Raw genomic sequence first — 18,471 nt, 5'->3', positions numbered from 1 at the left:
TTTTCCATTGATTTTTAGAGTGGAAGGGAGGGAAGGAGAGAGAGAGAGAAAGAGATAGAGAGAGGGAAACATTGATATGAGAAAGACACATAAATTGGTTGCCTCTTGCATGACCCTGACTGGGACCAGGGATCAAACTTGCAACCCAGGTACGTGCCCTTGACTGGGAATCAAACCGGAGACCCTTTGGTCCGCAGGCTGATTACTGAGCCTCACCAGCCAGGGTATATGTATTATATAATTTATTAATTGATTTTGGTTATTGCTTCTCTTCCCTTACTGATAGATAAGTCCTATGAGGACACAATATTTTTTCTCAATTTGGTTCTCTCTTTATCCCCTATTCCTAAAATAATTCATGTTACATGGTAGATATTGAGTAATTTTTGCTGAATTGAACAAACGGCTCCCTATTCTATAAGCAATGATTGAAGCTTCTCAGTCTATAAACAACAACTTAAAATATGTGACCTCTGTCTTCTAAATTATTTCTTGAAAATTAACCTCTTACTCCAACCAAACCAGACTGCAACTCACCTTCCTTGTTCTTGTGTCCATATTTCTCCATGCTGAGGTAAATGATACCCTTACTTAATGCCGACTTCAAGACCATCTGTTTAGTATAGGGTAAAAAAGAACGCATTTTTTTCATTTATGTTGCTTTGTAAATACAGAATATATGAAGGTACAATAAAAGTTAATCATAACTATACTACCATGTTCAATCTCGGTTAACATTTATTAAACCTCAGTCATTTTTATGCATATATGTTTACTTTAAAAAATAACCTTACTACCTTTCTATCCTTTGTACTTAGCAATATTCATATGCTTCTTGATGCCTCTCCTCTAAAATCTAATTCTCTATATTGTCTTAACTATATTTATATACAGATGCACATGTAAATATATTCCAAATTTTGTTTTAATGAATAAATTGTATACTATTACTATATTGAAAATAATCATGAACCTGATTTTTAATCTCATTTCAAACTAAAATTAGATATAAATATAATCCTTAATTATAAAGAATATCAAATAAATTTTGTCTATTTCAGTGACATGTATTCTTACTACTAGAAAATATTTTAAAATCTTTCTAAAGTGATTTTAACACAAAATTGTTTCTAAGTTATTTTGAAGATGTATTGAAATATATATTAACGCTTTGGCATATTTTTTGTTGTCATTGACTGTATCTTTCTCTAATAAATACAAAGTTCCTTTTATAGATTCTTTTTGTTAAAGTTAAAATTAAATCCTGTTCTTTATTTTTCATATATCTAGGTGTTTTGTCTTAACTTAATAGGCAAATCCCGGGAAGAACTTAAACCACTTATTTCCATTAAATTTCTTCGTGCACTTCGAGTTCTGTCTCAATTTGAAAAAATGAAGGTAAGAGAAAAATTTTGAAACAAATATATAATTTCTAATTTAAAATTACTAAATTTCTACAGATGTAGAACTTTGTAATCTCTTTGTATCTTTAACAATGCGAATACAAAAACTTTATATTCTACTACTTAAAGTTTAGAAGAAAGGTATATTAGCTCTGCTTATTAGGATTGCTCATAAGATATGAAACTAATTTAAAAAAGAAGAAAAGAAAAACCCTACTATTTGAAAGAAAATATTTTCGGCAGAAATCTACTTGGCTTGTGACTTCCCCAGGACAAGCCTCATTCCTAAGTTACCTTGCTTATTAAACCCCTGTACAGGGCTAGTTTTGAATTTAACCAGGAGAACTCCTAAGGTTGTGAAGCAACACACACCTCTTGGATCAACGGCCCAGCCTGTGCTGCGCCTCACAGGGCCTTTGGAGCCCCGGGGCCCAGCAGAGGCCAGCACGGGTCCACCCTGCGCGTCCTCATCCAACAGCATTTGCTGCCCCGCCCCCCCCCCCCCGCCCCCCGCCGCACCCCTGGAAAGGGGCCACTGCCCAGCAGGCGGAGTGACCCCTGGCGGCCCTCGCTACACTTAGTCCCCTCTTTGCCCGCAGTTTCCTGTTCGTACTGTATTTCTCAAACTTTATACATAATTTCCTGCTATTTAGGTATATGTCTTAGAAATGTTTTCATCGTTTATTATTGAAAGAGCCTAGAAAAACAGAAAAAATGTATCTATGCAGGCTGATCACAAATGTTTGGTGTGATCTTTAAACACATACAGACACAGGGTTTTTAGGCAAAATACAAGCCATGACATAGAGACTGGAGAATTGAATTTTAGACTTAGGCTCAAGTTTTGAAGAAGAACTGTAATTGTCTCCTGTGCCGCCTGAAGAGATGTATTTAGGCTTTCTATTATTGCCATAATTTTTTCAGTTTCTAGAAATATGCAAAAGAATTGTGGAATCATCATTAACAATTAAATAATAACATACAATTATTAATGTGCCTGGCTAACTATTATAAACAACGAGTCACTTGTTACACAGAAAATATTTGGTTCACTCCCTATTAAAGGGGGTTAAGTGAATAGTTGTTCATATAATGTGATTGCTATATAAAAAAAGCACAAGAATGTATATTACTTACATGCTTTTAAGAAGTGAAGCCCACCCTGGCCGGTTTGGCTCAGCGGTTAGAGCGTCGGCTCCGCTAAGGGCATGTACCTCGGTTGCAGTTTGTCCCCAGCCCCGGTCGGTTGTGCGGGTGGCAGCCACTCGATATGTTCCTTTCACATCAATGTTTCTCTCTCTCCCTGTTCCTCTCTCTCCCTCCCACTCTACCTGAACAAAAAATGGAAAAATGTCCTCAGGTGAGGAAAAAAAAAAAAAAAAAAGAAGTAGTGAAGCCCTGGCTAGTTTGGCTCAGCGGTTAGAGCATCAGCCTGTGGTCCAGAGAGGCCCCGGTTCAGTTCCCGCTAAGGGCCTGTACCTCAGTTGCAGTTTGTCCCAGGCCCTTGTTTGGTCATGTGGTGGCAACCACTCGATGTGTCCTTTTCACATCAATGTTTCTCTCTCTCTCTCTCTCTCTCTCTCTCTCTCTCTCTCTCTCTCTCTCCCTCCCTCTCTCCCTCTCACTCTATCTGAACAAAAAATGGAAAAATGTCCTTGGGTGAGGATTAAAAAAAAAAAATTGAAATGTAAAAAAATATACATAAAACTTGTGGCTAAAATATTGAAAATGATCCTTACTAAAGTGATTATTTTAACTGGTCCTAAAATTCTAATTTAATAAAAGTAAAGGTCTTAGTAGGAAAAAAAATTTTTTTTTAATAAAAAAAGAAAGGAAATATTTTTTAAAGTAATACCATTCTAACCCACATGGACAGGTATGAGTATTAATAAAATTATCTCAAATTAAACACATAACTGTCAGAAAGTAAAAGTTTGATCAGTTAGCTAACTTTTAAAATTATAGCAACATTGTACATACCAAATAGTTATTTGCTAAATGAAATAAAATTTGCATTTTAAATTTTAAAATAAATTTACTTTTTAAAAAATTACCCATCACAAATTGTGAATTCTTGCCAGTTGTCTCTCCTTCAGTCTCATGTCAAAATCTCTTCTGAACAATGTGAGAGAAACTAACAGGTTGAACCACATAAAATGGCCAGTGTTCAATCTTTTGGGCTTAGAAAGGAAATCCCTTATGGCTCAACCTAAAAGAAAAAAACAGCATATGACCACTACAAATAGTATAATTATGTAGATCGACAGAGATCAGTTATGTGTACAAATCAGAGAAAAGTTCAAATTTTACTTATTTCATAATGACGTTTGTTTTCTTGCATTTTTATTGACATATAATATTTAACATTAGCCTGCCAATTTGATTAATATTACAGAAAACCACATATTCAAAGTAGGTAAGATCCATTAAGAAAATTATGTTTAAACTGTATTATTTTTATAGTTCATGAATCATATGGTACATTTAAACTGCCATTCATATAGAAACTATAACACTTGAATTTTTCCACTTGTTTTTATCTCAAAATTTGAGTTTTTATTATAGATTCAAATAGAAGTATAAGTAATTTAAAATATGAATTTTACCAAAAAAAAATATATTGCAAACATTTTAATACTGTCACCTTTGCATCATATATGTGTATACATATATACATATATAACTGCATGTATTAAGTACATTAATTACACTTTAATATATATGCAGGAACATCATTGATAATAATTTTTTTGTAATTTATATGAATCTGACCCATTATAACAGGATTTAAACTTGATTAACTTATTCCCCAAATGCATTTGATTGGTGGTGTTGGAAAAGAATTACTTTGTGCAGCAAATATAGCAAAATTCTAATTATCATTCACCTAAAGAACAAATATCTAAAATATTATTGTAATTTATATTATAACTTATGAAACAGTTTATTAACAGCATTATGGTGGTCCACAAGGTAGTATTATCCCCACTGGTTTGCTTTTAAACCAAAATGAGGTAAGTTGAAAAGTAAAATGTGGTTGAAGAGGTCTGTAAGCTTGAGGTTAAAATGACAAGACAGCCAGATTTCCAGCATAAATACAGTTCAGGAATAGAAAAATTTTATAGACTGTTCTAGGTCTGTAAACTATATGTGACCTTTTAACTCAAATTACTGCAAGGCGGGGTTATGGAAGGGGAGATTCGATCAAAGAGTACAAACTTTTATTTATGAGATGAATAAGCTCTGGGGTTTCCATGTACAGCTCGGCCCCTGTAGAGTTGATAATATTATACTGTATGCTTGAAATTTTCTGAGAGTAGGTAAGTGTTTTCACCACCACCAAAAAAAAAAAAAAAAAAGAACTATATTAGGAATGTGTTCATTAGCTTGATGGTGGTAATCATTTCATAATGTATACATATATCAAATCATGATTTTGTGCACCTTAAATATACACAAATTTTATTGGTCAATTATACCTCCATGAAGCTGGGTAACACACACACAGATGACAATGAATGTAACTAAAATAAATTTGTTACTGTAAAAAATATTGTGGGATAATACTAGGGTATTTTTTCCTAATATTTTAGCTACACGGGAGGTAAAGGGAGATGAAGAATGCCTCTTTCAGCAAATTGTCTGCACCTAATTTAGAGACAAGTAGAACAGTATTTGCCAGGGAAGCTGCCTCTGTTTGCTATAAATTAAGCACTGTACTTTTGGTGCCATCCCTTCACGAGAATGGCAGTGAGATAGTAGCCATGGACAACTCAGTGACAGCCACTCTCAGGTCAAGGTCAGATCCTGATCTGCGGCTTCATCACAATGTCTGGAAGTTCTGTAGTTGAATGAGCTCTGACGATATATCACTCAGTATGTAAGGAAGCTACATGATTATAGAAAATCCTTTATGCACTTAATAACCTCCAAGTCTTGGTGCTGTCACTACCGAAATATTTGTGTCAACCATATCCACGGCTTTTATTCTTACATGTGTGAAATTACTAATCGGCACAACATTTTTTCATCAGAGGCATCAGTGGACCTCTCAAAATATCCAAAGTGTCAACAAAAGATCTGTGACTTAGTTTTAGAAATAAAGTCTTTTTGATAACACAATTGAAAGACAAAATAGTAACTCAAGGCTAAAAAACGAACGAGTATGAACAAGAAAGTACAGGCAAAAGTATATGTATCCAGTAATGGCTGATGCTAAGAAAGGTTAGACTAGTAGAAGAGAAAATAAATGGTGCCTCAGAAAAAAAGGGAAAGAAGTGATTTTGGAGGATGGGAGTCGAAAGTATAAATGCTAAGTGAAAGATAAATAAAAAGCAATGATTGCCATGGTTGGGTAGCTCAGTTGGTTGGAGCATTGTTCCATGCACCAAACGGTGTGGATTTGATCCTTAGTCAGGGCACCCAAGGGTGGCAACAGATGGATGTTTCTCTCTCTCGCTCTAAAAATAAATAAAAAACATAGGCTTGGGTGAGGATTTTTAAAAAATAGCAAAGATTGAAAATATTCTATTGGAGCCCTGGCCGATTTGGCTTAGCAGTTAGAGTGTCGGCCCACTGACCAAAGGGTTGCGTGTTTAACTCTCAGTCAAGGGTTGCAGGTTAGATCCTGGCCCTGGGGAGGCAACCAATGGATGTTTCTCTCACATCAATGTTTCTCTCTCTCTCCCCCTGCCTTCCTTCTACTCTATGGAAAAAAATCAATGGAAAAATACCCTTGGGTAAGGATTAACAGAGAGAGAGAGAGAGAGAGAGAGAGAGAGAGAGAGAGAGAATATTCTATTTGTTATTATGTCTGGGCCCATTTTGCTCTCTTTTTATATGCTTCCTATTGATTTGAGAGAGAGAGAGAGAAAGAGAGAGAGATCAAGTTGCTCTTCCACTTATTTATGAATTCATTGGTTGATTCTTATATGTGCCGTGACTGAGGATCAAACCCACAACCTTGGCATCAACCTTGGCATATGAAGACAATGCTCTAACCAACTGAGCTATCCACAACCAGGGCTTTATATGCTTCATACATAATCTTATACATGCACTCAGGTTCACTTGCCTTACACATTTCTCGCACAGTAGTTGATAAATGTGTGTTAAATCAATGAAATAGTTCTTTATTCTAGCATTTATACTAATCAGCTCTGTTGTTCTTTTAATGATTTTCTTTGTACTGGAAACATTTTGAGAATATCTAGATTTCTAATCTATATTTTTCATTGAAATTTATTATTTAAGTTATTCAAATACCAGCATGTGTATGGTCTATTAAATCTTTAGAAGTAGCCCTTTTTTGTTATTCAATATGACAGTGCATTAATTAGTATTTCCAATTTAATCAAAATTGTTTCACATTTCTTACTAAAGTTTACATGTTTGCTTTTTATATGCCAGGTGGTTGTAAGAGCTTTGATAAAAACAACTTTACCCGCTTTGAATGTGTTTCTGGTCTGCCTTTTGATCTGGCTGGCTTTTAGCATCGTGGGAGTACAGTTATTTGCTGGCACATTCTACAAATGCATTGACCCAACAAGTGGAGAAAGGTTTTCTATATATGAAGTCATGAATAAGAGTCAATGTGAAAGTCTTCTATTCAATGAGTCCATGCCATGGGAGAATGCAAAACTGAACTTTGATAATGTTGGAAATGGTTTCCTTTCATTGCTTCAAGTAGTAAGTATGCTTTTGATTTTATTATCTATTATATATGTTCATCCATATTGTAGATAAATATAAAGACAAAATTTGGATGATTAATAAAATTGGTTATAAATTATTTTAGCTATTATTTGTTAATAGATACATGTTATGAACAGATATATTCATTCAAAGAAACAAAAATGGAACCATTTCTACTGTCTTTGGAGAAGACTATGGAGATGAAGGCAGGTCTGACTGAGGAAATGGCAGGGACTGGCCAAACCTGTTTGCATCACTGATCATGTAACAGGGTCAGAGTTTTTGGTCCAACTCAGGTTACTACAGTTTTGTTTTTACTTAGTGCTCTGAAGAATGGCTACTCAGTCTAGCAGATGTGAGGAGGTGAACCATTCTTGTCTTAGCTCCCCAACAGAAAAGCACATACATAGCTGTTACAAGTACCTATGACTCTCAGGCAGCACGTATTTATTTACTATTTACCTCTCTCTTTCTGTACCTTTTTTCTTTCTCTGTCTAATTATATTATCTTAAAATATTTTAAGTTATTAACTACAGTTACACTAGTAGTTTTATATAGTCGTTAACAGACAACATAAATTTAATAATGAAAAAAGTAAAGATAGTTATACAATAGATTGAAGAGTGGTCAGCCTTACTAATCAAATGTTTTACTATATTAATAAAAGATTGAATTTGACTTTTATTTGTCATGAAACATAAGATTTTCATAAGAATTAAATACTTGCCATTTTTACAGGCAACGTTCAATGGATGGCTCACTATTATGGATTCAGCTGTTGATTCTACTGGTGTAAGTATAGTATAATCTTAAACCATTGTTACACTTCAACAAAGTCATTTTTGTAATTCAAGAGCAGGATACCAGCAATAACAATATTAACAGGGTAAAAGCAAATGCTTATGCTAGACAGAAGTTAAATACAGTTCAGATTGAGCATTTCATGGACAATGAAGTCCTTTCAGGATTATACACAATGGTTGAGGCCCAACAGGCCCTTTTGAAGGATTACCAGACTTCATAATATTTATTAAACCAATACAAGAAACTTTAAACTCAATAAACAAAACAATTGTATCCCTTAACTAATGAGCAAAGAGGAAATATTACTTCAAGTAGCATTCTTGGATTTTCTTGTCAGAACTTGTTTTATAAATCTTATGTTTTAAAAAGTTAGTATCAATATTTTCCTTATTTTTCACTATTTAAGTATTTTTATTTTTAAAGAATTTCTCTTTAGCCCTGGCTGGTTTGACTCAGTGGTGAGAGCGTTGGCCTGCAGACCAGGGAGTCCCGGGTTTGGTTCCCGCTGAGGGCACGTACCTTGGTTGCAGTTTGTTCCCAGCCCCGGTTGGGTCATGTGGGTGGCAACCACTCGATGTGTCTCCCTCACATTGATGTTTCTCTCTCTCTCTCTTCCTCCCTCTCTCCCTCCCACTCTATCTGAAGATAAATGCAAAATAAAAAAAAAATAAAAAAAAATGTCCTCGGGTGAGGAATAAAAAGAATTTATCTTTAGTGCAGTTTTAGGTTTACAACACAACTGAGAGGGAGGTATAGATATTTCCCATACACCCCCTTCCTCCACGCATGCATAGCCTCCTCACTGTTAGCATCATTCATCAGAATGGTATATTTTTAAAAATATATATATGCTTTTATTAATTTTAGAGAGGGAGGGAGAGGGAGAGGGAGAGGGAGAGGGAGAGAGAAACATCAATGAGAGAGAAACATTGGCCACTTCCTGCAGGTCCCCTACTGGGGACTGAGCACTCAATCTGGGCATGTGCCCTGATCAGGAATCGAACCAGTGCCCTCCTGGTGCATGTGACAACTCTCAACCAGTTAAACCAGACCAGCAGGGCAAGAATGGTATGTGTGTGTGTGTGTGTGTGTATGTATATATATATACATACACACACACAATATATATTTTTACCAAGAAATAATCTACATTGACACATCATAATCACCCCAAATTCATAGTTTACTTTGGGGTTCACTCAGTGTAGTACATTCTGTAGATTTGGACAGATGTTGATGACATGTACCCATTATTTTTTTTTGTTTTATATTACTTTATTTTATTTTAATCCTAGCACTGTATTTAAATTTTACTGCATAGTATACAGGATTGGTGAACCCACTTACAGCATTATGCAGATGTAAGAGGCAACAATAAAAGAAAAAAATAAAATTAACAAAGAAAGTAAAAATTGTGTCTTTCTTTTCTTGAGGAATGCTATGGAATACATGTACGAAGGATTCAGTATTGTATCTTGAAGCCCCCATATATTTAGTAGAGATCAATTTTTTTATTAATTTATTTTTATTACAGATGTTTCTTCTTTTTTCCCGACACCCTCCTCCCCATCCCCCCACCCCGTCGCCAGCTTTGTTGTCCGTGTCCATTGGTCATGTGTACATGCATATAATTTCTGTGGTTTATCTTTTCCCTCCCCTCCACCCCTCTTTTGAGGGTTGTCATTCTGTACCCTACTTCCACATCTCTGGGTCTACCCTGTTCCTCAGATTGTTATTTTCATTATATTCCAAGATATATTTATCTTTCTCTGCTTGGCTTGTTTTGCTTAGGATAATATTCTTCAGGTCCCTCCATCTCAAAGGATAAAAGATCTTTCTTTCTTACAGCTGCATAGTACTCCATTGTGTATATATACCACAGCTTTTTTATTCATTTGTCTATGAATGGACACTTGGGCTGTTTCCAGATCTTAGCTATTGTAAATAGTGCTGCTATGAACATAGGGATACATATATTCTTTCTGATTGGTGTTTCAGGCTTCTTAGGGTATATTCCTAGAAGTGGGATCACTGGGTCAAATGGCAGTTCAATTTCTAACTTTTTGAGGTAACACCATAGTGTTTCCACAGTGGCTGCACCAGTCTGCATTCCCACCAGCAGTGTACTAGAGTCCCCTTTTCTCCACACCCTTGCTTACACTTGTTTGATGATTTGTTGACAGTGACCATTCTGACAGGTGTGAGATGATACCTCATTGTTGTTTTAATTTGCATCTCTCTGATGATTAGTGATGTTGAGCATTTCTTCTTATGTCTCTTGGCCACTTTTATGTCCTATTTGGAGAGCTGTCTATTTAGGTCGTATGCCCATTTTTTAAATTGGGTTCTTTGTCTTCCTTTTTTTGAGTTGTATGAGCACTCTATATATTTTGGAAATTAACTCCTTATCTGATGCATCATTAGCAATTATGGTCTCCCATATAGTGGAATCCCTTTCCATTTTGATGGTTGTTTCTTTTGCTGTGTGTTCTTCTTGAACTTGAATGCCTTCTTCCTTTAGGGACGTTTTCTGTCACCACTTCTTCAAATATATTCTGTAACCCTTGCTTATTTTCTTCTTCTTCAAGAACTCCTATGATACAAATATTATTACATTTCCAGTTGTCCCATAATTCTCTTAAGCTGTCTTCTTGTTTTTTAATTGTTTATTTTTCCTTTTGGTTTTCTGATTGGTTGATTTTTTCTACCCTGTCTTCTAATTCACTGATCCAGTCCTCAGTTTCCTCTACTCTGCTGTTTAGTCCTTCCAATGTGTTCTTTATTTCTGCTATGTGATTCTTTATTTCTTCTTGGTGGTTTTTCATTTCCAATTGGTTGATTTTCAGTGTTTCTATGTCTTTACTCATGGTGTTAATGTCCTTACTCATGCTGTTAAGCTTCCTCAAGATCATGGCTCTGAATTCTACCTCTGATAACTTGCTTAACTGCATTTCATTTATCTCTCATCTTCGGTAGAGGTCTCTTGTTCTTTCATTTGGGGTTTGTTTCTTTGTTTCACCATTTTGGCTATCTCAGTGCATTTTGCAGCCTGACAAAATTTCCCTGTGGGTGTTGGTGCTCTGTTGTTTATGGCTCCCTCTTCTGGGTTTGGATGAGCATGGGAGGACCCACATTAAACACCCCTGTCAAGTCTTACTTTCCTGGGCAGAGTTGCAAGCCCAGGAAAGGTTCAGTGATTCTCTAGCTTTTTGCCTGGATGCTATTAGTAGCAGTGACTTGAAGAGTCTTGGGTTCTCAGTTGAATGAAAAACTCTCTCAGGTGTTCAGCATAAGGGGATTTCCCAAGGGTGGGGCAGATGCTGGTTGCTAATGAGCCTATATTTGCATTTCAATGGCTCACCTGGGTGGGGTTGAATCTCTGAGGGAGGGGCCACCACCTCTCCTCATAGCCCTGGGAAGGAGTAAGATGGCCACCATCCAACTCAGCAAAAGCTCTGAGTACCCTCTAAATCCCGAGTGTCCCCACACAGTTGCAGTCCAGTCTGCCCTCCTTCTGCTGAAGCCCAAGGTGAGTGGCTGTGGCTATTTTAGTGCTCTGTCCTGGCCCTCTTTGCTGTAGAGCGGGATTGGGAGATTAGCCCCGAGGGTGTAGCTCACAGCTAAGACCACTGCTGTTCATGGAATCCGAGCCCCTCTCTCATGCCTCTGCAACCCTACCAGGATTGATTCAGTGTCCCTGGTTATATGGTCCTTGCAAACTGCTTTTCTGTTGCTTTTTCCTGATGATTTGTCTTTATTTTAGTTGTAATTTCAGTTGGGTCCTGGGAGATGGTCTGCGTAGTTTCCATTCACTCCACCACCATTTTGGAATCTAGTCGACTTGTACCCAATTATTACAATATCATGCAGAGTTTTTTCACTGCCCTAAAAGTGCTCTATGCTCTTCCTTATTTTGCTTATTTTTTAACTTAACTTTTAGGTAAATGTGCAACCTGAATTTGAATGCAACATCTACATGTATTGTTACTTTATTGGCTTTATTATCATTGGATTATTTCTTCCTCTGACTATGCTGGTCGGTGTTATTCTTGCTAATTTCAACAAACATAACATGAAGATAAGTATAAATATTTTTTGTTCATCAATGCCTGAGAAAATCAAACACATTTATAAAAATGTCCTGCTTCAAATAATTGGTTTCGATTCAGCTTAATGTCATTTTTATTTGGTACTTAGCTAAAAAAAATAAAAATAAAAATAAAAATTGATGTTTCTACATATTGATAAATATTACTAAAATGTTCATTCTGTATATTGTTTTCTATATTCAAATATATACAGCCAAGTTTAAAAGGTAAAAATTGAAAGTGTTTCTGTGTGTATGTTCATAAATAATGACATGCTAAAAAATAAAAACATTGTTTGCACAAATATGTGAAGTTCACACTTTTTTCCTCTCTGAAATTTTCAAAACATTCAGAGTCATAACCAGCCTGGGCACACTGCTCTCTTCTCTGTTGGAGTAACTTTTCATGCTAGTAATAGAGAGAGTCATAAATTCTAACCGGCTGGCCTAAATAGGCGTGCTTGAAATGAATAAGAAAGAATTCAGAGGCAGAATTAAACAGCCCATTTGGTGCCATCTCCACACTAATATTCTCTTCAGGGCTTCTACAAATTGCAAAGGCTTCAAAAGTCTTCTAAGTCTGCTTATTCTAACCACAGAGACCTACTTTCTATTGGGATAGGAAAGCCTTCTAACAAAATGAAGGAAAAAAATCATTTAATTCTGAAATTACAGCTCAGCCATGTCATCAAAATTTAGCCATGTGCAGAATCTGGTAAACAAACAACTGAGTCTCCACTGATCACATGGGATTAGAGAGATCAGTGGTCAAACATCTAGAAAGATAAACCTTTCTAGATATCCCGTTTCTCCTGTCTCAGTCTAATAAGAGGTAGGCCTCAAACAGAAAAGTTAAAATAGGGTTGACCACCCACAAGAAAGTGCACCAAAATATAACTGAGCATCAATCACTACCATAACATAGTCTGTAGACATTTTATATGGATTTTTGTGCAGAAAATCAGATGTGTTTAAGTATGGTTTAGTTCATTGCAGTTAAGCCTGTTTTAAAGATTGAATCAATCATTGCCAACCTTTCCAAAATGTATATTAGTATAAAGTGAAATTTGGATTGATTCTGATTTTAATATATTTTTCTTTCATTTCTTTACCAGGGAGGCTCAAATATCTTTATAACAGTAAAACAGAAGAAACAATACCATGCACTGAAGAAGCTGATGTGTGAGGATTCTGGAAAAACAATACCTCGCCCAAGAGTAAGAAAGCTTCTAGATTTTTTTTAAGCTTCTAAAAAAGTTTCCTTGATATATTCATCTTTAAAAATAAACATGTGACCCTGTCCACTTTTGCTTAGCAGTTAGAGCAACCCATGGACCCAAGGGTTGCAGTTTCAATTCTTAGTCAAGGGCATGTATCTGGGTTTCAAGCTTAGTGTCTGGCCCCAGTAAATGGGGGTCGTGCATTGATTCTTGTATATGCCCTGACCGAAGATCGAACCCACTACCTTGGTGTCAACCTTGGTATCAATCTTGATGTATCAAGACAATGCTCTAATCAGCCAGGGCTTTATATGCTATCTAGATAATCTTATACATACACACAGGTTCACTTGTCTTGTACATTTCAATGTTTCTATCTCTCCCTCCCTCCCTCCTTCCCTTCCACTCTATCTAAAAATCAGTGGAAAAATATCCTCAGGTGAGGATTAACAAAAAACAAAATAAAAATAAACATGTATTTTTAAAATTCTTAACAACAAATGCTTTTAACAAAATTTTTAAAAATATGTTCCTTGACAAAGCTTTGGATGCTCTTCTTGTTTGTTTTGACTGTGTGCTGTACATAACTCTAGTTTGGTAAGAACTTAGACCCTGACTTATTCTATTTATGCTGGGAGGAAAGTTGCAAAACCTATGTGTGTATATAGATTCCTTATTAATAAGATTATTACACCTTTTTCTTACCCACAGAACAAGTGCCAAGGATTCATCTTTGACTTGGTAACAAATAAAATTTTTAATATCATCATTATGGTTCTTATCTGTTTCCAAGCAATAACCATTATGATACAAAGTGATGAACAGAGTCTGCAGATGGACACTGCTCTCTCCTGGATCGACCTAGTTTTCGTTATTCTGTACACTGCAGAATGTGTGCTGAAGCTCATCTCTTTCCATTGTAACTATTTCACCAGTGGATGGAACATTTTTGATTTTATGTTGGTCATTTTGTCTATTACAGGTAAGATTTTAAGTCATATTTCATTTGTCGTAATATTAACTGAGGCAAGTTCTTACAGTAAATGTCTCCTGAGATATAGCCTCTTAATCAGCAAAACAGGTAGGGATCATTGTTATTTCCAACCAAAATTCTTTACATTTTTGTGTTCATACATGCCTGACAGATATAAGATATTCAAAAATACTGTTTGAATTAATATATAGACTTTACTTCACAGACCACCAAGTAAATACTTATTACCCCTTTAGCATATCAGCTACATTATTTTTTCTAGATGACACTATAGATATACCTTAGCCTGATAAAACCTTTCAAGCTCACTATTCTCCCATTCTTCTACTCTCTGTAACTGTTTACAACCTTCATCACAGTAGAGTTTAAGGCTTTAATAAATTGGTCACTAGTTTTACCCTGGAGATCTCAGTCTTTTATTTAACCAACATATTTGATTACCTTCTTTGCGAGCAGACAGTATACTCTATGCAAAGAATTCATTAGTAAACAAGTTAGGCATGATTCCTGTATGCCTATAGTTTGTAATTTATTATAAACTATGGAAGGACACAGATAATTAGTAGTTCCTTTTTATGTGCTACAAGGATACAGTAAGGTATATAAGGGATGTTACAGCAGCACGTCGGTGAGAAACACCTAATCAGTAAGTAGGGGTCAGGGAAAACTTTGTGGAAGAAACAAAAATCTAAATAGTTACCTATTGGGTAAGGAGGTAGCCAAGAAATCATCTCAGAGAAAGGTGTTTTAGGTTGAGAGAAGTTTGTTTATTGTCTGCCTCCTATAAGATGCTTCCTAGAACGTGAACTCCATGAGAATATTTAATGTTCATTGTAAAGCACTGTTCTCTGTGGTCAGTAGTAAAAAATGTGGATGAACTGTCCGCCCAGTTGTGCCCCAGAAACTTCACTCATTCACCTGGTAGGGGAAGCAGTGCAACTAACTCTTGGCAGCCAAGTGCAAGAAGCTTGATTGCAAGTGAGTAGAAACAGGAGGGAGCAGGTAGGAAGATAACAGAGGAATATGGAGTTAAAGAGCCCTGTGAGATGGAAGCGAGGGTTACTAAATCAGAGACCTGGAAAGTGAGAAAACTGCAGTCCGAGAGAAAGCTGTTTGAATTTGAGATCTCAGAAAGCAGGTATCCTGCCTGGGTCCAGAATGTGGCCATAGTTGTGTATGACTAAAGTAAAATGATGGAGATTATTAAAATTAAAAGAGCCAAAGACTGAGAGACTAGCGTTTGTTGATGGTAGGTGCTGGGGTGGAAAGGATGGCATGAGCCAAGAACTAGACTCCAATGGACTAGAAGTGAGGAGAAATGACTAGATCACAGAGCCAGGAATGGTAGGGCATGGTATTGTTAAATGACATGACCCACAAAGTGTTGAAATGATTATTTTTTCTTTCTGAAAATGACGAGAAGGAAAGATATCTAGAAATCACAATGAAAAGGAGAAAAAAAGATGCCTGCTTATTCCACCTTTCTACCCTGAGAAATATGGAGGGGGGGAGAATGAGCCATCAGTACTCTAGAAGATGGAGAAAAAAATGCACCTACAATGATAGGGGGAGTGCCTCCTGCCCAATGGGAGGGTTTGGAAGATTGAGCAGAAATGAATGTTCGAGCCAGACTTGAAGGTTCATGAAAGCACTCTGGAGATGAGGGTATAGATAAGACAGGATATCAGAGATTCAGAATGCCAACATTAACAGTGACAAAGGTCAACAGAGATGTGAGACATAATTTTTCCACATTTAGCAAACATACTATCTCATTTAGAAGCCTCAGATGATTCTCCCCTCCCCCACCTTCTCAACTCAAAATGAACCACATTCTCTCCAGTATTTACAGAGAACATCCCTTAAGCTTTTTTATGATAATTATAATTTCACCTTGTTTCGTGGTTCTCTCTCTCACTTTCATATTTCTCTCATTCATTCGCCACTGCCAGAAAAAAAGTTCTAGGCAAAGACTCATTTATTCAGTTCACACTGATAGCTCCCAAGGGCCCAAATACTATTTATAAAATAAATTAAATTATAATCTGTGAGTCAAGAAATACAGTATACAGGTGATGTGTTGTGGAATTGTGCACCTGAAACCTGTATAATGTTGTTAACCAGCTCACCCCAATAAATTCAATGAAAAACACATTTTTGTAATTTATAAACCAGGTTTTTCTGCTTTGCATTATAATTAGTTTAAATGTCTACCTCTAAAGACTACAAGATCTTTGAGGACAAAAGTCACATTATTTGTATTTGCACGACATCTTTATTAAGTATCCAATAATGGTTGCATTGAACTAACTTTCTTGATCCAACTGCAATCAGAAAAAATTACTATTGTCCCATATTATGGATTTATACCCTCTGTGATTCCAGAAGTACTTGATACATAATACTCTTAAGGTGATGGTACAAAGAATTCTTTTCCAAATTTTCCTAGATACTCTGAGCATTGCCAGGATTAATATTTGGCTAACCCAAGCTTTCAATATGTGCTAAATGCTATATGGGAAGGATGAATAAAATGATCTCAACATATAGAAAATGATGAAATATAAAATAGCTTATATTCCTCTAAATATTATCGAATTGGAATAATTTTATTGCCTGCTTTATCTTTCCCCACACCAAGCACTCCTTCTGCCTCAGATGGTAGGATACTACCTTGTACCTCTTTCCCTGGTGCGACTGATACTTCTCTCTCGGATCATCCACGTCCTGCGTCCCGGGAAAGGACCAAAGGTGTTCCATGATCTGCTGCTTCCTTTAATGCTCTTCCTCCCGGCATTGTTGAACATCGGTCTGCTCATCTTCCTGGTCATGTTTGTCTACGCCATCTTTGGAATGTATAATTTTGCCTATGTTAAAAAGGATGCTGGAATTAATGATGTGTCCAACTTTGAAACCTTTGGCAGCAGTATGCTCTGTCTTTTCCAAGTTACAATATTTGCTGGTTGGGATGGGATGCTCGATGCAATTTTTAACAGTCAATGGTCCGACTGTGATCCTGATAAGATTAACCCTGGGACCCAGGTTAGAGGAGATTGTGGCAACCCCCTTGTTGGAATTATTTATTTTGTCAGTTACATCCTCATAGTATGGCTGATCATTGTAAACATGTACATCGTTGTTGTTGTGGATTTTTTAAATATTGCTTCTAAAAAAAAAGCCAAGTCCTTGAGTGAAGATGACTTTAGGAAATTCTTTCAGGTGTGGAAGAGGTTTGATCCTGATGGGACCCAGTACATAGATTCCAGCAAGCTTTCAGATTTTGCAGCTGCCCTGGATCCTCCTCTTTCCGTGGCAAAACCAAACAAGGGCCAGCTTGTTGCCATGGATCTTCCAATGGCTGTTGGGGACAGAATTCATTGCCTTGACATCTTACTTGCTTTTACAAAGCGATTTGTGGGTAAAGATGTGAAGATGGAGAAACTCCTTTCAGAGATGGAGTCAGGGTTTGTGTTAGCCAACCCTTTTAAAATCACGTATGAACCAATTACAACTACTCTGAAACGAAAACAAGAGGCAGTCTCCGCAACCATCATTCAGCGTGCTTATAAAAGCTACCGTTTGAGGCAACATGACAAAAATACATCAGATATTCATATGATAGATGATGACAGGGAAGGTCAAGCTACCAAAGGAGATGTCTAATTTGGTAAAGCTGAGGAAAAGTCAACTATTCAAAACCAGATCTAATTCACTTACCACCTTTTCACATATCTCAAAAATGTTGAAAGTTTAAGTCAGAAATAAGAGCAAAGATCAGACAAAGTAAAAATTTCACTTAGTCATCAATTGTTTACAACTCATGGAGGTTAACCTTGTTTTCACAAGACTCCATGTTAAATTCACTTGTTTACCCCTCTATATTCAGTGTAACCAAGACAACCCTTTAAATTCCTGTAGTGAGTTACAATGGGTTAAACTTGCCATTTGATAATCCAGTGCTTGTTTTCTCTATGATTTATATAGTGAGTGCTTCTTTTGGATGATAGGGGTTGGGGGGTTGTTAGAGATTAGTAATAAAAGGGTCTTCCTGTATATTTTATATATACCTTAACTTGATGGGACTCATATCCCCTCTTTTTTAATGTATGATGATGTTTTAAAAATAATAATAAACAGTACAATACTACAGGCCATTAAATCATGAATTTACCCACACAGATGCCAGTTGGGGGAAGAGGAAGGGCAGTTCTTAGAAAGTGCCTTTGAGATCAATCTCAGAGACCTTGGGTTGAATCAAACCGCATTTG

At 36.3% G+C, this 18,471-nt stretch overlaps 1 protein-coding gene across 1 annotated transcript in view; it reads left to right on the top strand.

The window, feature by feature from the left end:
• SCN7A (sodium voltage-gated channel alpha subunit 7) overlaps window positions 1-17,911 on the top strand; it is an 85,200-nt gene extending 67,289 nt beyond the window's left edge. Inside the window, 7 exon segments of the mRNA XM_036253331.1 lie at window positions 1,291-1,398; window positions 6,813-7,091; window positions 7,837-7,890; window positions 11,843-11,980; window positions 13,102-13,206; window positions 13,921-14,191; window positions 16,845-17,911. Coding sequence (XP_036109224.1) covers window positions 1,291-1,398; window positions 6,813-7,091; window positions 7,837-7,890; window positions 11,843-11,980; window positions 13,102-13,206; window positions 13,921-14,191; window positions 16,845-17,911 — 2,022 coding nt within the window.
• Window positions 17,912-18,471: the final 560 nt, after the last annotated feature.

This window comes from Molossus molossus, unplaced genomic scaffold (assembly GCF_014108415.1).
Source record: "Molossus molossus isolate mMolMol1 unplaced genomic scaffold, mMolMol1.p scaffold_m16_p_11, whole genome shotgun sequence".
NCBI lineage: Eukaryota > Metazoa > Chordata > Mammalia > Chiroptera > Molossidae > Molossus > Molossus molossus.
The sequence above is the reverse complement of the archived record's forward strand: the minus strand, read 5'-3'. Positions and strand labels throughout refer to the sequence as shown.